At 34.7% G+C, this 21,985-nt stretch overlaps 1 protein-coding gene across 5 annotated transcripts in view; it reads right to left on the bottom strand.

The window, feature by feature from the left end:
- Window positions 1-21,985, bottom strand: part of LOC149776215 (plexin domain-containing protein 2-like) — a 151,554-nt gene that overhangs the window by 21,675 nt on the left and 107,894 nt on the right. For 2 of the 5 annotated variants that reach the window (XM_089942587.1, XM_089942590.1), the window contains 2 exons: window positions 14,375-14,482; window positions 2,984-3,058 (listed from right to left, as the gene is read on the bottom strand). The exons of 1 other annotated variant lie outside the window; for it this stretch is intronic. In XM_089942587.1, the coding sequence (XP_089798713.1) occupies window positions 2,984-3,058; window positions 14,375-14,482 (183 nt within the window). The remainder of the gene's footprint in view (window positions 1-2,983; window positions 3,059-14,374; window positions 14,483-21,985) is intronic. 2 more of the 5 variants (XM_089942589.1, XM_089942591.1) reach the window with 2 other exon arrangements.

Genomic DNA, 21,985 nt, shown 5'->3' with positions numbered 1-21,985 from the left:
CAGACCGGTGAAATATGAATAAAATGACACTTTGCAAACCAGACAGGTGAAATATGAATACAATGACACCTTGCAAACCAGACCAGTGAAATATGAATAAAATGACACTTTGCAAACCAGACAGGTGAAATATGAATAAAATGACACCATGCTAACCAGACAAGTGAAATATAAAGAAAATAACACCTTGCATACCAGACAGGTGAAATATGAATAAAATGACAATTGGCAATTCAAAACCTACATATGGGAATTTGCATCCAAGTCTGCCACTATAAGTCACTAAGAAGGAATAAAGCCATCTACATTGCACAACAACATGGTATACAAGGCTGCAATGTTACATGTGTAAATAGCTTGGTTTAGTTCACTGCCAATATACATTTACAAATTTGGTAACCATGTTAACAAACATTCACGTGGATGTTACCGATGAAGGAAATACCAGTTCATGCTATGTGAAAATCTGCAGTCCATATCCATCAGTCCTTGTAAAAATGTTCATTGGAAATGTAATAAAAGCAAACATGTAACAACTTTCAATTTGTTAATTTTTTTCCATCCTGGACATTATATCAAGTTTTTCATCTTATTCAACATTTTTAGTTTGATTTCCCCTATCTTCATTAGTCTGTCTTTTAATATAAACAAGGAAATTATTATTATTATTATTATTATTATTATTATTATTATTATTATATTATCGCTTCATTATATTCATTTGCATGCATTTTTGAATTTTTAGCCATAATATTTTTAAATAGGTATTCACTGTAAATGGGAATCTATTTTAAACGTACAGGCAAACCATAATTATAATAGCAGGCCTTCTTACATCTGTTGCATGGTCAGGGAATAAATGTGTTTCATAGTTTGCAATCTCCATCTGCAGTAGGGGTCCCTGAGTGGCCAAGTGGTCTAAAGCGCTCACCATTCCGGATCACTGCCATCTCACCTCTGTCTGCATGGGTTCGAGTCCAAGGCTCGGCTAGTGTGGGTATGTGGGAAAGCCTGCCAGTAGCTTCTCGTGGGTCGGTGGTTCTTCCCTGGGTTTTCCAGGGTTCTTCCTCCACCAGTTATACTGGCCGACATGTATAGCCTATCTTGTGCTGAAAAATGGCATTAAACCTTAGAACAACAACAACAACAACCATCTGTAGTACTTCTGGTGCCAGCTAATGCCCTTATCAAGGCATTATGCTGAGACTACCTCATCAGTTTTTTTCATCATGTACATGTATGCAGCAGTCCAAACTAATATCATGATAATTCTTAAGATACCTGACCTAAATTGTTGGATTTATTCAACAAAGACATGTCTTACAAACTGAATCCTGTCATGATATAAGGTTAATGCAACAACTGCAAACTGAGTTAATTATCACGTGCACACTGACAATGGCTTACATTTAAATAGTTGTCAGCCTAACAAGCAGATTGAGGAAAGCTCAAGTCTTGAATCTGCTTGATTAAATGGCATTGTTTAATTTATACCATGTTAAAGTTTTGAAATTTTGTTAATGATGTAATGAATTGGCCTATGAGATAAAACTATGGTGGCAAATTATGTCAATAAAGGGTGCAAACCTGCGTAATGATTTCCAGGACGTATGATTTGATCATGACATGTTCCAAATATGCCATTGAAGTGCAATGGCCAATGATAGCTTGCTGTTCAAGGAGACATTAAAAGATAACACGTGTAAGCAGAAAGATTTTATTGTTAAAAGTTATGAAAAAAGAAAAGCCAAGGACTAGAGGCTAAATATAAGTCAAGGGTCGAACTACAAGGGCATCGGAATAGCTCCTCTACTTTTTCTGCAAAGAATGAACAAGTAGATTGATGAAGATCCTATTTATATTTTGAAACTGTAAGAGCAATGCATTCACTAAAATGTGAGGCTATTGTGTCTCTGAGACACTCATGAGCTAAATGTCAGGTTAGTAGACCAAGAAATCTAGGTCAGTAGACACATTAATTTAGATCAGCATGATGCTTCCCAACATTTAATTTTTTTCTCTTTTTTATCTTTTAGTAATGTCAGCAATACTAATTATACCAAGATGCTTTTAGTCAAATCAATTATATACACTTGCGAGGCCTTCCATGTCGGGATGCCTGCAATCAAATTTTGTTAAATTCTGTTTGGCAGGTTTTGAAAAGTTTCTGGCAGGCTTTTCTATATTAGTTGCTATGGCCATATTTTATAATGGCTGGGCATCATTTGAACATGTACAATGCTTAACTGTCTTTATGCCATGATGCAGTAGGGTCAAATTCTGTTCAGCAGTTTGTTTTATTCTGTTTTTTTAGTAACTGTGGTCATAACTGTTGACAGATTAGCATAATTTGCATAAACTTGAAAGTCCTTCAATGCTAAGAATTCTTCAGTCAAATTTGGTCAAATTCCGTTCAGCAGTTTTTGTGATAAGTTTTTTGAAGGTTTTTCTGCTTTTAGCAATGACAGTCATGTTTCATCACAGATTGGCATCATTTGCATAAACTTGAAAGACTTTCCATGCTAAGAGGTCTTCTGTCAGAATTTGATCAAATTCTATCCAGTAGGTTTTGAGAAATTATTTAAAGGTTTTCCACATTTAGCAATGCTGCAGTCATATTACATGACAGACTGGCATAATTCATAAGAAAATGAAGTACCTTAAACAGAGATGCTTTCTGCCAATTTCATTCAAATCCTGTTTAGTGCTTTTTGGAAGACGTAATTAGTACTGTCAGCCATATTTAAGGGTTGATGGTATTGTCTGAACAATCATGAAAGGTCTTCAATGCAGGATGATCTATGCCATGTTTTTGTTTAATTAGTCCAGTTGTTATTGAGATGTTGAAAACAACAATATTTGACAGACAGACGGATGCATGCTAGACTCTGAACCATACCACCGGGCTGAAGCAGACTTACAGTTAACAAACTTAAAATTGTTCCGATGCCCCTGATACTACTGACAGAATTCTAATACTTACTCCTTGGCACTTTGTAGTACTACTAGTTGCTGAAGTTGTTCTAGGAGTTGGTATTGCACTGCAATTTTTAGTGCTCTGAAATAGTATGTAATCAGATGATTATTTCAATCTTCTTTTTTATGGTGAAGAGCCTGGACTTGGTTTGGGATGGCCAGACAAAGGCATCCATGAACTGAAAACTGTATTATGTTGGTGAAAGGAATTATTTTCTTTGCAGGTTTCTTTTCTGTTCTTTCTTACATTTTGGCAAAAAGATTCTTAAAATCTGTCACCTAAGATGTAAAAGAAAATACATGTGCCAGAGTTTTTTTTAGCAATAAATTTATTCTTGTCATCAGCAGACAAATGCACATCAGCACGATGAATGGAAACAGCCAAAACGACTTTTGAATTTGTGTACATGTTATGAGTAGACAATACAAAATAATTGATCACATGAATGGATATTCTAACTGGAACCAGCTTCATCTTCCATTACAAAAATGCAAGGAGAAAATGGTGTATTTATCTATACAATCAATGCTTATATCTAGCAGTAATGTGGAGTATGATGCAACACTGACTATGATACAACATTGAACATGATAGTATGATACAACACTGCAAGTGTGAGCCAATGCAAGCCATTCATGTGATACAATACACAATACATCTCAATAACAACTGCAAGAACAAACTTAAAGACCTAATAATGTTCCCTACCTCAAATCTTTACAGCATGTTATGTTTTCTAATTTCATGGTGTTTTTTTCTTGTAATCATATCATTATATTTGTCTTTTTCTGGTTTTTTAGGTGATTAATGTTGTAAAGTGCTTAGAGCTTCTAAAGATTAGGTGCTATACAAAGTCCTCATTATTATTATTATTATTATTATTATTGTTATCAACACAGTACAATCTGCGAAAACAAGCCAAATTGTTTGCTTTTCATGTTAAAGTGATTTAAAGGGCTTGAAAAGAGAAATCTATTTCAAAAGATAAATAATAATAATACTAACAGTAATAGTAATACATTATTTATACAGGGTGACTATTTTAGTTGAAGAGTATTCTCCCTTTAAGACCTCTTAAGAAGAAAGTATACTATTATGCATATCATAACAAAAGATAATAGTAATTACTATTTATTTTAACATGTTGTTGGTATTATAAATACTACATTCTTTTATAATCCATTAGTAAGACACACATACTCATGATATTTGCTCTATCCTTGGACATCTGTAATTCATTCTATTTATCAATGATTTACCTCTTAAGATTAGAACTTCAATTTCTTCCACTGACCTCTATGCAGATGATACTGCACTGTCTGAGATGGGTAAAACCAAAACGGTACTTGAAAATAACTTACAAGACAGACTTTAAGTATGGTGCAAGGAAAACAGTATGATCATAAATACAGAAAAAACAAAAGCCCTACTAGTTACAACACAACAAAAATGAGCAAGACTTGATAGCAACAAAATCAAGGTTCTCTTTGACATGAGCCTTAATATGACCTCTCAAGATAGAATTCTTGATGTATTCATAGATAACAATCTTGCTTTGTCTATTCACATTAAACATGTTTCAAAAAAGGTTAGTTTTTATCTTTGGCTATTGAGGAAAATCAAAACACACATTCCTCTTTAGTATAGGGTCATCTTTTATAAAAGTTATATTCAGCCATATCTGGACTACTGTAATGTAATTTACAGTAATACCTCTAATTCAAACATAACAACTCTTTTAAGGCTCCAAAAGAGGGCTTGCCATTTAATTCTAGATTAATGTATAGACAATTTTCAGGATGCAATGAATAATATAAAGATTTCAACAATACATCAAAGAATATTTCTTAGAAAGGCCAAATTGATGTATAAAGTATCCAGAAAAGTCATTCCTGTCTGTCTAAGCAATATCTTTCACCAAAGAGATGCTGATGGCACTCCAAATTTAAGTTCCATAAGAATAAAGAATTACATTATACCAAGCCAAAGAAGGAATTGTTTAAAAAAGTTTTCAGTATCTGGTCCAGTGGTATGGAACAACATTCCTGGTGACATAAGGCAGGCTCCTTGCATTTCTTCTTTTCATAATCGAATGTCTTAAATGAATGAAATCTTTAGAAAATTGAACAGTTCTATTACAAAAAATACCATCTGCTTTTCTGTAATTTTGCATCATTTTCATAGTTGAATTTTTCAATGCAGGATTATATTTTGTTTTATATATGTTTATGTTTTCACAGATGCCTGTGCATGTTTCCTAGGCTTGATACTCTGAATTTTAAAATTATTTAATTATTTAGTGTCAAGCCAAATTCTTCACATCATATTGTATATACTGTATATATTGTACATAACAGATAGAAGGCCTCAAGGTAGATTAGTTCTGTAACTAATTCAGTTACCTTCTCTAAATAGTCTTTATTATTATTATTATTATTATTATTATTACTGTTATTATTATTATTATTATTATTATTATTATATCTCTTCTTAAATATGGTAATATTTTATGCGGATTTTACTTGCAGTGGAATCATTAACTGTATCATGTGATCAGTGTAAACAAGATTAAAAAATGTAAATTTAAATCCATCGCAGAAGCCACTGTCACTCCAATGTAAATTAAACAAGAGCACTCTCAATGACATATGATACATCTGCCTCATGACAATTTCTACACTAATGAGAGTGCCAAGGTACATCTGTCTCATGAAAATTTCCACACTAATGAGAGTGCCAAGATTTGCCTGCCTCATGAAAATTTCCACACTATAGAGAGTGCCTGGATTTGCTTGTCTCATGAAAATTTCCACACTAATGAGAGTGCCAAGATTTGCCTGTCTCGTGAAAATTTCCACACTAATGAGAGTGTCAAGATACATGTGTCTCGTGAAAATTTCCACACTAATGAGAGTGCCAAGATACATCTGTCTCGTGAAAATTTCCACACTAATGAGAGTGCCAAGATATGCCTGCCTCACGACAATTTCCACACTAATGAGAGTGCCAAGATATGCCTGCCTCGTGAAAATTTCCACACTAATGAGAGTGCCAAGATTTGCTTGTCTTATAAAAAATTCCACACTAATGAGAGTGCCAAGATTTGCTTGTCTCATAAAAAATTCCACACTAATGAGAGTGCCAAGATACATGTCTCATGAAAATTTCCACACTAATGAGAGTGCCATGATTTACCTGCCTCATGAAAATTTCCACACTAATGAGAATGACATTTGAGGTAAGGGCTCGACTACTGTTTGATAGGGTGTGGATCTGGGCAAAGCTTAATCAAAATACCTGCAGGGGTTAAAACGAGAAAATGTGGATATGGAAACAGGTAACTGACAAACATTAACATTGTAACATTGACCTAGTTGGCAAGGGGGTATAAATGTGAAATCAGATATATAAAAGGCTAAAGTTTCCTTAATATCTTTACTGGTTTAAAAGTAATGGTTTAAAAGTTACACCTTTTCATTAATAGAGATCACAGATTTTTGTTTCTGTTGCCATAAAATTGTTCTTGTAGTAGGAGGCATGGCTAGGATATGCAAAACACTGTCTAGTCATATATATCATAGGTTCAAAAGTTTAAAAAAAAAATATTCAGTAAGTCAAATGTGATACCATGGACAAGGATACAATCACAGAAAAACATTTTCCCATTGCTGTGATACTGACCCTGAGGCAACAGGCATTGCCATGGTACATTCCACAACGTCTACACATGATACATACTGGCAACTGGCTAAAGTTTCATTAAAATATTTTAAGTGGTTCAAAAGCTATGCTCCACAATAAGATACAATTAAGGCAGGGAGTGTGATCATTTAGTCAAAATATATACCTGGGCAAAATTTTATTAAAATCTCTCCAACTGTTACTAAGGTAAGAGCTGGACAATAAAATATTATCAACACTGCAACAAAATATGCCCTGCTCAAGCCATGCATTGGAAAATGGCATTCTTTGTTGTGAGTAGACTGTACCATACATGGAACAATTTTATTTGTAATGATTTCAGAAATCTAGATCATAAATGAAAACTGTGAATCATTATAGTACTAAAATTAAATGAGAAAAGATTTTTTTTAATCATGTCCTTTTATGTTCCATCCTTAAATACCATCCAAACCAAGTTAAACAAAGACTTCAAGAATGCTGAACAATGGAGTAAGAATAACAAAATGTTTCAACATCAAAATAGAATTTTGCATTTTAATAACCAGAGCTCAGACAATGGCTCACATGGACCAGAACGATCTGGACATAAATCGTAAAAATGAAATCCTACAAATACATCAGTCACTGAAAATGTTTTGGATTATAAATGTCTTAGCATTCAAGTTTAAAACTTTCTTGACTGGTTGTAAGGTTATTAATGTATGCTTTCTTCTAAGATATCAATGCTTACCAAAATTAAGAAGTACCTCCTTCCTGATTCCACAATCCTATGTTTTAATGCAAGTATTCAACTAGTACTAGATTGTTGACTTAAAGAACAAAACCGCTCAAGATAAGACCTGGACAGAATTTGAAATTACAAAAAAAGAGCAACACAAGAGCTAAACTTTTTAATGCATGTTTGCAACCCCTGTTAAAATATAACAACATAGATAAAAATAATTAATTATAGTACAGCCTTTTAGTATATAAAGCTACGGAACTGCGGCACAATGTCTATAAGACATGTTTAGCAAGATACAATACAGCACAATATTTGTAGGACATATTTAGCAAGATCCAATGCAGCACAATATGTAAAAGAAATGTTTAACCAGAAGCAATGCAGCAAATAAGACATGTTTAGCCAGATCCAATGCAGCACAATATGTAAAAGACATCTTTAGCCAGAGCAATGCAGCACAATAAAACATGTTTAGTCAGATGCAATTCAGAACAATATGTATAAGACATGTTTAGCCAGATGCAACACAGCACAGTATGTATAAGACATGTTTAGCCAGATGCAATTCAGCACATTATGTATAAGACATGTTTAACCAGATGCAGTGCAGCACAATATGTATAAGACATGTTTAGCCAGATGCAATCCAGCACAATATGTATAAGACATGTTTAGCCAGATGCAATCCAGCACAATATGTATAAGACATGTTTAGCCAGATGCAAAGCAGCACACTATGTATAAGACATGTTTAGCCAGATGCAAAGCAGCACAATATGTATAAGACATGTTTAGCCAGAGCAATGCAGCACAATATGTATAAGACATGTTTAGCCAGAACAATGCAGCACAATAAAACATTGTTTAGCCAGATGCAATGCAGCACAATAAGACATGTTTAGCCAGATGCAATTCAGCACATTATGTATAAGACATGTTTAACCAGATGCAGTGCAGCACAATATGTATAAGACATGTTTAGCCAGATGCAATCCAGCACAATATGTATAAGACATGTTTAGCCAGATGCAATCCAGCACAATATGTATAAGACATGTTTAGCCAGATGCAAAGCAGCACACTATGTATAAGACATGTTTAGCCAGATGCAAAGCAGCACAATATGTATAAGACATGTTCAGCCAGAGCAATGCAGCACAATATGTGTAAGACATGTTTAGCCAGAGCAATGCAGCACAATAAAACATTGTTTTGCCAGATGCAATGCAGCACAATAAGACATGTTTAGCCAGATGCAATCCAGCATACTATGTATAAGACATGTTTAGCCAGATGCAATCCAGCACAATATGTATAAGACATGTTTAGCCAGATGCAATCCAGCACAATATGTATAAGACATGTTTAGCCAGATGCAAAGCAGCACAGTATGTATAAGATGTGTTTAACCAGATGCAGTCCAGCACAATATATATAAGACATGTTTAGCCAGATGCAATGCAGCACAATAAGACATGTTTAGCCAGATGCAATTCAGCACATTATGTATAAGACATGTTTAACCAGATGCAGTGCAGCACAATATGTATAAGACATGTTTAGCCAGATGCAATCCAGCACAATATGTATAAGACATGTTTAGCTAGATGCAATCCAGCACAATACGTATAAGACATGTTTAGCCAGATGCAAAGCAGCACACTATGTATAAGACATGTTTAGCCAGATGCAAAGCAGCACAATATGTATAAGACATGTTTAGCCAGAGCAATGCAGCACAATAAAACATTGTTTAGCCAGATGCAATGCAGCACAATAAGACATGTTTAGCCAGATGCAATTCAGCATACTATGTATAAGACATGTTTAGCCAGATGCAATCCAGCACAATATGTATAAGACATGTTTAACCAGATGCAATCCAGCACAATATGTATAAGACATGTTTAGCCAGATGCAATGCAGCACAATAAGACATGTTTAGCCAGATGCAATTCAGCACATTATGTATAAGACATGTTTAACCAGATGCAGTGCAGCACAATATGTATAAGACATGTTTAGCCAGATGCAATCCAGCACAGTATGTATAAGACATGTTTAGCTAGATGCAATCCAGCACAATATGTATAAGACATGTTTAGCCAGATGCAAAGCAGCACACTATGTATAAGACATGTTTAGCCAGATGCAAAGCAGCACAATATGTATAAGACATGTTTAGCCAGAGCAATGCAGCACAATAAAACATTGTTTAGCCAGATACAATGCAGCACAATAAGACATGTTTAGCCAGATGCAATCCAGCATACTATGTATAAGACATGTTTAGCCAGATGCAATCCAGCACAATATGTATAAGACATGTTTAGCCAGATGCAATCCAGCACAATATGTATAAGACATGTTTAGCCAGATGCAAAGCAGCACACTATGTATAAGACATGTTTAGCCAGATGCAAAGCAGCACAATATGTATAAGACATGTTTAGCCAGAGCAATTCAGCACATTATGTATAAGACATGTTTAGCCAGATGCAATGCAGCACAATAAGACATGTTTAGCCAGATGCAATTCAGCACATTATGTATAAGACATGTTTAGCCAGATGCAATCCAGCACAGTATGTATAAGACATGTTTAGCTAGATGCAATCCAGCACAATATGTATAAGATATGTTTAGCCAGATGCAATGCAGCACACTATGTATAAGAAATGTTTAGCCAGATGCAATCCAGCACAATATGTATAAGACATGTTTAGCCAGATGCAAAGCAGCACACTATGTATAAGACATGTTTAGCCAGATGCAAAGCAGCACAATATGTATAAGACATGTTTAGCCAGATGCAAAGCAGCACAGCATGTATAAGACATGTTTAGCCAGATGCAATGCAGCACAATATGTATAAGACATGTTTAGCCAGATGCAATCCAGCACAATATGTATAAGACATGTTTAGCCAGATGCAAAGCAGCACACTATGTATAAGACATGTTTAGCCAGATGCAAAGCTGCACAATATGTATAAGACATGTTTAGCCAGAGCAATGCAGCACAATAAAACATTGTTTAGCCAGATGCAATGCAGCACAATAAGACATGTTTAGCCAGATGCAATTCAGCACAGTATGTATAAGACATGTTTAGCTAGATGCAATGCAGCACACTATGTATAAGACATATTTAGCCAGAGCAATGCAGCACACTATGTATAAGACATGTTTAGCCAGATGCAATGCAGCACACTATGTATAAGACATGTTTAGCCAGAGCAATGCAGCACAATATGTATAAGACATGTTTAGCCAGAGCAATGCAACACACTATGTATAAGACATGTTTAGCCAGAGCAATGCAGCACAATATGTATAAGACATGTTTAGCCAGATGCAATGCAGCACACTATGTATAAGACATGTTAAGCCAGAGCAATGCAGCACACTATGTATAAGACATATTTAGCCAGAGCAATGCAGCACACTATGTATAAGACATGTTTAGCCAGAGCAATGCAGCACACTATGTATAAGACATGTTTAGCCAGAGCAATCCAGCACAATATGTATAAGGCATGTTTAGCCAGATGCAATGTAGCACACTATGTATAAGACATGTTTAGCCAGAGCAATGCAGCACAATATGTATAAGACATGTTTAGCCAGAGCAATGCAACACACTATGTATAAGACATGTTTAGCCAGAGCAATGCAGCACAATATGTATAAGACATGTTTAGCCAGATGCAATGCAGCACACCATGTATAAGACATGTTTAGCCAGAGCAATGCAGCACACTATGTATAAGACATGTTTAGCCAGAGCAATCCAGCACAATATGTATAAGACATGTTTAGCCAGATGCAATGCAGCACACTATGTATAAGACATGTTTAGCCAGAGCAATGCAGCACACTATGTATAAGACATGTTTAGCCAGAGCAATGCAGCACACTATGTATAAGACATGTTTAGCCAGAGCAATCCAGCACACTATGTATAAGACATGTTTAGCCAGAGCAATCCAGCACACTATGTATAAGACATGTTTAGCCAGAGCAATCCAGTACAATATGTATAAGACATGTTTAGCCAGAGCAATGCAGCACAGTATGTATAAGACGTTTAGTTAGCTGCAATGCAGCACAATATGTATAAGACATGTTTAGCCAGATGCAATGCAGCACACTATGTATAAGACATGTTTAGCCAGAGCAATGCAGCACACTATGTATAAGACATGTTTAGCCAGAGCAATCCAGTACAATATGTATAAGACATGTTTAGCCAGATGCAAAGCAGCACAATATGTATAAGACATGTTTAGCCAGATGCAATGCAGCACAATAAGACATGTTTAGCCAGAGCAATGTAGCACAATATGTATAAGACATGTTTAGCCAGAGCAATGCAGCACACTATGTATAAGACATGTTTAGCCAGAGCAATGCAGCACACTATGTATAAGACATGTTTAGCCAGAGCAATGCAGCACAATTTGTATAAGACATGTTTAGCCAGAGCAATGCAGCACAATATGTACAAGACATGTTTAGCCAGATGCAAAGCAGCACAATATGTATAAGACATGTTTAGCCAGATACAAAGCAGCACACTATGTATAAGACATGTTTAGCCAAATGCAATGCAGCACTTCTATAACCAGACAAACTGCAGTACAATTTCTACATGTTTAGCCAGATGCACTGCAACATAATATCTACAAAACAAAATTAGCTAGCTACACTGTACCACAATATATACATGTTTTGACAGATACAATGCACCACAATATGTACATGACATGTATAGACAGATATACTACAGCAAAATATCTGTAAGACATGTTTAGCCAGATACACAGAAGTTATGCACCATACTCCGCAGAAGCTGGAAATGAAAAAATTAGATACAGCAATTCAAGAAGAGGTTCTTGACTGGAACTACTTGTATTTAAATATGAAAGATTCCAATTGTCTTAATTCTTTTAAAAATAAATGCTTTGAATAGATGTTACATAAGAAAAAAGCATTCTTTTTCAGCTTTTTGTGATAAATAGTCTTATAACACAGTAGATTGTTGAGAAGGCCTCAAGGGAAAATAGTTCTATACTGAGTTACTATCAATATATAAAGCATTATTATTGTTATTATTATTATTATTATGACAGCATCTCACATTTTGCAGTGCATATGGTATAATTTCAAGATTTTCTCACATCTTATGCCTTTCCATGATCATGTCAGAAGCCGCAAAGCATCAGATATATTCAGCCCAAGACAAAATGATTCCTATAATAATTAGCGATGAAAGATGCAGAACCAAGAAACCAACACAAGCTTAGTAAATGGATTACACATAAATGGCAAGATTCACAAGCAGATTGGGGAAATGCTGAGTTCTGAACAAGTCTGAAAAAAATGGCATCATTTCCGTCATTCGAGACCATGTAAACATTTCAAAATTTTGGTCACGGCTGCTGCCTTAGGGGCATATCCCCTCAAATGTTGCTGCCTTAGGGGCATATCCCATCAAATGTTTCAACCTATCAGATATAACTAGAGTACCAAATTATGATATTATGGGTGCTTCAAATGATTTTCAAAGTCATATATGGATTTCATATGATAGTCAATCCTCAGCATGACAGGTTCAGCATATGCAATTGAAATGTAATATTATTGGTGATTACTGCTTGCTATTCAAGGTGACATGGTAGAAGGTCACATACTTTTAAGAAGAAAGAGTGTTTTCTTAACTATTATGATGAAGGAAGTGCCAAGAAAGCAAGGCTACATATGAGTTGAAAGACATGGGCATTGGAATAGGTTGACAAGGGCCACCACGGCTGCCCATGCATTTTATGCAAAGAATGACTGTACAGCTGATTACCATTCTGCCTTTTTTGTAAGTGTAATCCCTGCTTCTTAAAGAACCATTGACTAAAACAAGACACCTTACAAGTCCTGAGATTTCTCACCTGGCTGTTATTGACTCAGAGCCAAATATCAGGTCAGAAGATCAATAAATCTAAATTAGTATGACACTTTTCAACATTTTACGGTTTTTCTATTTTTATTTTTAGTCATGGTGTAATGGCAGTGACAATAAATGGCACATTGAGATAAATTGTGCAAACTTAAAAGGCCTTCTGCCTGGATGCTTTCTGTGAAATCTGGCTGACCAGTGTCCAAAAATAAGTTGTTTAAATGCTTACTATTTTTAGTAATGGTGTGAATATATGATGGCAGACCAGAATCAATTATACAACCAAACTAGAAATGCCTTCCATATTGGGATGCTTTCTGTTGAGTTTTGCTCAATGGTCTATGAGACATTATTTTCAGATTTTCTTTTTTTAGTTACAGTGGCCATATTTTATGATCAAGTGACATCATATGTATATGAACAGTGCTGAAATGTCTTTATGCAAGTACACTTTCTGTCAAATATGGTCAAATTCAGATCTGCGGAAAAGTATTTTAAAAGTTTCTGTAACTCTGGTCATAGTTGATGATAGATTGATGTAGCTTGTACAAAATCCATGTGAGAATGCTTTATGTCCAATTTGGTCAAAATCCACTGAGTAGTTCTATGTTGAGTTTGAGGGTTTTCCAATGTTGCTAACAGCATCCATATCTGATAACTAACAAGCATAATTCGTAAGAAACAGAAGGACCCTGATACCAAGAAGCTTTTTGTCAAATTTGATCAAATCCTACTTTTGGTTAAATATGATCAAATCCTGCTCGGCAGTTTTTGAGGAGACATCATTTGAAATGGTGGCCATATTTGATTGCTGATTAACACAATTTGCATAATGTTGAAATGTCTTCAAGCCAGAATGCTCTCTGCCAAGCTTTCTGAAACTGGTCCTGTGAATTTTGGGATGTTGAAATTAGCAAGTTATGACAGACAATGCATGATGCATGCAGGATTCAGAACAATACCATATTTTCACTTAAGCCTTATAGTCAGTGAGCTAAAAGGACTGTTCAGATGCCATATACGATTCCAATACTTACACCCTGGCACATTTTAGTAGTAGAGTGGTAAGTACCACTAGTTGTTCTACTGCTAGCTGTTGAAGTTGTTGTGCCAGCAGTTGGTGCTGTTCTGCAAATTTTAGTAGTCTGAAAGAGTAGGTATGTTGACTGTAAGAACTGCACACATTTATGTGAATAAAAAAAAAATGGAACTTATTTTCTTCATGGCTTTATTTTGCTACTCCTTCTTACATTTTGTTTACAAATTCTTGAAATTTTTCACAAAAGACCTAAAGGAAAATACATGTGCCAGAGGTTTTAGTCTTTAAATTATTCTTATCATCAGCAGACAAATGCATATCAGCACAGATAAATGAAAACAGCTAAAACTACTTTTAAGCAAAGACAGCTTAATAGAAAGTGAGTTAATTAGAATTAAATGTAAATACTAATAAATATAGAAGAAAATTACAATTTGATCAACAAAACTTAAGGTTAATTCAATCATTATTGTAGTAAAATATAAAGAACTTGTATTTGCATCATGTGATCAGTTTCAATGAGATTAGGAAATGTCAATTTATGTCCACCGAAGAAGCCACTGTAAATTAAATGAGTTCTGCACATGGCACATTATACACCAGTCTTCATGACCTTTTAAATACTAATGACCATGACATCTGACCTTGGGACTTGCCTGTTGTGATGGTATGATAAAAATACCCAATGTCCAAAAATAGCATGTATTCACACCCGATGGTGGTGTATGTATGTAATAACATATCCAGTGTATAAAATAGCATTTATTTACACTCAGTGATGTTGTGTACAATGATACAACTGTCACAATATAGTATCTAACAGTAGTTACATTCAGTGAAGGTGTTTACATGATAATTACACCCCCATTCTAAAAATAGTATTTATTAATACTCAGTGACAGTGATATTGTCTATGTGATAATATACTTATGGTCTCTCAATTGTAACCAAGCACTGTGTTCTTATGATTGTCTACATTTTTAATTGGTATCTATTATTCTTTGTAATTTACTGAAAGTCTTTGATTGGTTCTTCAACACCAATCAGGCATCGATTTAATTCAGTTGGTGATATTTTCTATATTTGTAACAGACATCATTTTCACATCCTTGGTAACTCAAACAAGACTTCTAGGATATTAAGTGTATCCTTTGTATTATACTGACAATTTTGGCATCCATTTTAGCTAGGTAGACATGTCCTAGTGGTTGGTTAAGAACCCTTTTGGTAAGAAGAATCTTTCAGGGCTCATAAGGTGAAAATTGTTTTACTGCATATTTAGGTTACCTGGTGAAGTGATATTTTTACAGAAAGGAGTAAATGAACATTTGCTGTACATGAGCTTGAAAAGGGGAAGGGCAAAACCTGAAATATTGAGATTTACATATAAAATGTCCATCAAGAATTTATGTGTGTGTTTAGGGTTTAATCTTGTATCACCATAATATGGGCTATATAATTTTGATTGTAATTTAAGTTTAAAAAATATATAAAGATAAAGAACCCCCCCCCACCAAAAGAAAGATAAACCATTCCAAATAAACATAAATAAGCAGCAAGACAAAGGACAGAATTATTAAAGTCTTTAGAATTCAGCGTTGTAGTAAGTCTTATTTCTGCAAAAACTTTTTCCCTGGTGGTTCATCACTATTGTTTTTTCATCATTTCAAAATTTCTTAGCTGAATACACATAAAACAAATTTGCCTCATGGGATAAAGTCAAGGTTTAATTGGATGGAGGCATGCATCAGTCGGGTGTATGAGTTGTATATATAATTGACAGTTCATCTGTTCATGTCTGTGATTTGTTTTTTTAGTGATGGATGTGTCTGATGTTTGAAAGGTTGTTTGTAGAATTTTCATTCCATATATTTTGCCAAGAATAGAGAACATGCTGATTGACAGAATATTTGAACATGATAAATACATTTCCAGATTGTATGAGATTTGTGACATTAATAGGGATGTCAAATTTAAGCTTTAATAAGGCTTTCAAAATAAAAAATGAAATCCAAAAAGATGATTAAATTTCTATTTAGAGACATTTCAGTGTAATGCAGTAGGAATATGGCTTTGATTTCCATGGTAAAAATGAAGACATTAGCCTGAAACCTGCAAGAGTTAACAAAATAGTATATCTTATTTAGAAACAACAAGTCCTTGAAGGGGCTGATACTTTACTGTTTGAAAAGAATTTCATGAATTCAAGATAAGACCATTTTTTCTTTTTATCTGCTAAGAGTTGAAACCATCTCTGATTTTTTTCACCAATAAGAGGAGCTTCAAGTCAGCCACTGCAGCAGCCATATTGGATATAAGATTGACTTTTATGGCAATCTAGACATCTTTAGATGTCTTTGATGAATACCTTATGATTATGAACATACATTTAAAAGGAGTATTGATGGCAAAATTTTCAATATGGCTGACAAGGTGGTCACACTGGATGTCACATCAGCACAATTTTCATATAAGACCAAGTAAACATCTCAAGAAGTGTTTTGGTTATATATAAAAAAAAAAACTGTTAATATAAACAAGTTTTTCATATGGAATACTGCACGACCTTGGGAGTGCAGTATATCCATCTGACAAAATGAGTTCATATTTTCCCATACAAATGCAGTAACCTTTTTATTATATGCTCATTTTCTTTTTCTACCTAAGACTTAATTATATAAACAAAATACACTACAAGAAACAATGTAAATGAATGTAAGCTGTATCCCAAACTAAATACACAAGCGCAGATTTATCATTACACAACATTATTAATGCGCACATAACTCCGCCCGGATAAATTTGAACTTAGTCGTGCGCTAGAAATAATTTTAGAAAGAAAATGGTGTTTTTGCCTGCTTAAAATTGAAAATTTGGGGTCATATTGTGAATGAATGCACATTGCAACAACTTTTCCATTTGATCTGGAATGAATATATTTTTGTATTTTTTTCGATTCTATGAAATATCGTGATTATGGACTGGATTCATCTGTGCAAATTGTACATGAAATACATCGGACTGAAGCAGCGAGGGATAAGTGTGTTGACATCTGCAAGTGTGTTTCTGTTCTGTCATTGACTATTGGAAATCATAATGTGGAAAAAATATGAAGTCTTTCAATTGCAATTATCAAAAACACAGTATGGAATTTAATGTTTATTTCATTTTGATTGCAGTAAGGAGGATATGATTGCCTTTAGAATATTGTTGAAATTACAGTACAATTTTCAAATGTATAATCAAGCTTGAGAACCCATGACATGGCTCATGTAATTTGGATTTGCCAAACTAAGAAAGCACATTTTGCGAAAATTCAGTATGGAAAACTGTAAGTATATTTTTTGCCATTATTATTACCAGCTAAAGGAGACAGTTTATGCCTTGTAACTTGCATGTTATTTGTAGGTACCCAGCAATTTTATGAAATCTGGTGGGTCGCCAAAATCCGAAACATTGTATCAAAAAAGTTAACATGGAATGCAGCAAAGCAGCTGGTATGTGGCAGTCCATGAAACATTTGCTTTACTTAATTCAGAAACAAATTTAATCAACCACAGTGTAAAGCGTCTGCTACACGAGTGTACATGATCTGTCTACAAAGTAGTTCCTAATACACTATTGGGCACATGTGTCCTGCATGTGAGTGCAATATAAAGGTGTGCAATATTGTAAAGTACTGAATGATTCTGACAATGTAAAGTTTACGGGGAAAAAAATTGAGCATATAATAAGATTTTCAGAAAGGGCCACTCTCACAGGTATAATGGAGGTCAGACAGGTACCATTTAAATTTAAAACCAACTAGATATCATAATAATAATAATAATAATAATAATGACCTTATTTAAAGAGGGTAACACAATTAGCTAAAAACTAATCTACCTTGAGGCCCTCATACAAAGGAATTCATTTATTTAAGCTGCATCTCTGAAGCCACTGGATATATTGGGTTTGGAAGAAGGAAATAGAGTGGGCATTTCTAATCTCAGCTGGAATACTATTCCAGAGCAGAGTTCCAGAGTATTGGAAACTTTTTTTAAATAACTCCTTATTTGGTTTGGGAATTTTATACTGTTTGCTTGAAATGGATCGCAGGTGGGGAGTATTACCAGGTAGCCTATACTGGAATAGTGATTGTAAATATTCAGGAGCACTATTCTGAGATATCCTGTACATTAATTTGGCTTTTCTCAAACAGATTCGGTCTTTAATAGGTAATATTTTTAACCTACCAGCTAAACTTTCCTTGCTTTCTTTCTGGATTGATATTAGCTCAAATGCTCTTTTTTGAAGATGTGCCAGCTTTGCTATGTTTTTATCATTTGAATTACCCCATACTGTACTACAGTAGTCCAAATAGGGTTGTATGTAACTGTTATAAAATAGTTTCCTGTGCCTTTCAGGGAGAAAATGTCTTATCCTACTGAGAAGCCATAAACTTGAATTGACTTTTTTACTGGTATGTTTGATATGTTCAGTCCATGATAGGTTATTATCTACCAGAACACCAAGTAGCCTATCATGACAGACTATTTGCAGATTTGTATCCTTCCATGTCAGACATAGTTCATCACTATCAAGATTTGTCCTTCTTTGCCGTGTTGAGATAAGTAATATTTTAGTTTTACCAGTATTTACCACCATGCCATTACATGTGCACCAGTTTTCCAGTTTGTTTAGGGCATTCTGTAAAGAAATTTCGAGCTCATGCTTTGTGTTTTGGATGTCTGACAATGTTGTGTCATCTGCATAGAGATCTGTAGATGTTATTGAGTCTCTTAGTAAAAGTGGTAGGTCATTAATAAATAAAATGAATAGTAGTGGACCTAGAATTGAAGTCTTTTAGGTGAAAACTCCATAATTATGTGTCTTTCTGTTGAAAAGTAGTGATAACAAGACAGCTGATATCTGATCTGCACCAGTTTCATTTAAGTTGAATTAGATATCACAAGAAGTCTTTTTAGGAAAACCTCATGCTGATATGACCATACATCTTTGAGGATTAGTTACAAAAAGATTTTCATTATGGCCACAGTATCAGTGATATTGGAAGTCACATCATTGCCATTTTTTGGAGGGAACAACTAGACATCAGAAGAAGTCCTGTGGTGAAAACTCATTGTTCATTTAACTTTCAGTCCTAAAAGAGTAGCGATGATTTTCAAGATGGCCATTTTCGTGGCCATACTGGATGTCAGATTGGCACCATTTTCATTTAATATCAACCAGACCTTAGGTCTTTTAGTGAACACCCCAATAACCATCCATTCAAGGGGAATAGCAATAACAAGATTTTCAAACTGTGGCAGCCATATTGGATGTATTTAGGTCCAACTAGACCTTAGCATGAATGCGTAAAACATTTGTCCAAGCAGTTTAGGAGGTGTAGTAATAACACACTTGTGCTAGCAGAAGAACTATGGATGACTTTTTTTGTTGTTGTAGGGTTTAACGCCATTTTTCAGCACACGATAGGCTATACATGGCGGCCAGTATTAATGGTGGAATTAGAACCCGGGAAAACCCCGGAAAGAACCACCGACCCACGAGAAGCTACCGGCAACCTTTCTCACATATCCACATTGGCCGAGCCCGAGACTCGAACCTATGCAGACAGAGGTGAGATGGCAGTGATCCGTGACGGAGAGTGCTTTAGACCACTCGGCCACTCGGGGCCCCACTATGGATGACAATAAATGACATAAAACAGGCCATCCAATAATCTCTACTAGGCTATGACCAGTACATGTCTGAGCAGCACCATTTTCATTTAGGGCAAACTAAACATTGGAATGAATGTGTGTGTAAAGTTTCATGGCAATCCCCCATGTAGTTGAAGAAGGGTAGCAATTACCAACTTGTGCTAAAATGGATGGACAAATTAAAGACAATGAATGACAGATGACGGACAATATGCCCACCCCAACGTTATTATGATTTATGACTTAAGCTGAGCCCAAAAATTAAGAATGATGTTAAATTACACAAGTGATTAACAACTTCAGTCATAACTGATGGTGGATTGTCATATGTACAAATTGGGATGGTGTGCTTTCTTTCTGCTAAATGTGGTCATGTTTTGTGTAGCAGTTTTTTCATGTCAATTTTGTTTCTGCTTTTAGTTATTGTGGCCATATTTGATAGCAGATTAGCATTATCATCATAAAACCTTTAAGTACTCATAGTCAGGGTAAATTTTTGTATGGCCATGTCAGCTAAAAATGTAACTGCCAATTCTGAATGATTCATTTTAAAATCTGCCTAATTTGCACAAGCATCATGCATTACTTAGAACATACACTGACAAAAGAATCTGGGTTAAAAAGGCAAACATGAATTATTATAGTATAAAAATTAGATTAAATTAGATATTTACAAATGAGTAAAAATGTATTTCAAACTATTAGGATCTGCAAATGTAGCTCTTGGTTATACTTCTAAATCAATTTCAAGCCTCATCCAATTGCATCATGCACCAGGCCTCAATTTCATTTTCTCAAAATTATCATCAAACAGAGATTTTTTACGTTATCTTTTTTACCAGACAGAAGAACCTAACTTTCACACATCTTTGTATTTCTAATGAGAAGAAGAAAATAAAAGAGTACAAAAGTTGCTGAATTTCGAGGAAATCCTCAAATTTTCTTCAAGACACACTATATATACTCCCTTTTTTACAATGTTCATTTTGATCATTTGACAGATGACTTGCCCGTCAGCACAAGTTATGAAAGGCTGGTGGGCTAGATAGAAACCTTTCGTGGGCCATATTATGGCCCACTGACCATATGCTGGACAACCATGCTTAACACTATAATTACACAGCAATGATTAACTTTCATCAAACCTGGGTCCATTTAATTGTAAAATATTGCTTGATTGTGACAATGTGAAGTTAAGGAGACAAAAATGAGCACATAACAATACATGATTTATCATTTCTTAAAATCATTCTTGCTGTAACATGGTATCATTTCTTAAAATCATTCGTGCTGTAACATGGTTCAGCACATAATATGGTCAGCAATTATTGACTCCATCTACTAACTACCACACAGCAGTGAGGTTCCCATTGTTTAAATTTAAATATTTAGGGATCAGATAAGACAGATTTCCCAATACAAGAATATTCTGGGGTCAGATCAGACAGATTTCACAGCACTTGAATATTTAGTTGTTAAACAGATTTTGCTAAATCTAAAAATTCAGTGGTCAGATTATAAAGGTGTCATTATATCTTAATACTCAGGGTTAACATTAAACAGATTCTACCATGCTGGAATACTAAGCTTTCTGATAATAAAGAACTGAGTTTTCACCATTTTAATAATTTTCAAATAATCAATGTACATAATGTCTATGCAGTACTCACTTACTATAAAATGCCTCACTATAATGAATAAGAAGGTTTCAGTGTAAAAGGGAGTCAAACAAATACTATGAAATTTATTTTTTAAGAGGTAGTGTAGTTGTGTAGTGAAGTGTAGTTTAAAACTTTCAGTATAGCTGTACTTTTCTGAACTAAATACTGAAGCTTTTTCTTGTAATCAGCTCAAGATGGTGCCATAGCATGTTGCAATGTCAGCTTCAGCTTTTGTCTCCATCT

The sequence above is a fragment of the Sinohyriopsis cumingii genome, chromosome 18, assembly GCF_028554795.1.
Source record: "Sinohyriopsis cumingii isolate HCF-2022 chromosome 18, ASM2855479v2, whole genome shotgun sequence".
NCBI classification, from domain to species: Eukaryota; Metazoa; Mollusca; class Bivalvia; order Unionida; family Unionidae; genus Sinohyriopsis; species Sinohyriopsis cumingii.
Note: the sequence above shows the minus strand (reverse complement) of the source record. Positions and strands in the feature narration are given on the sequence as shown.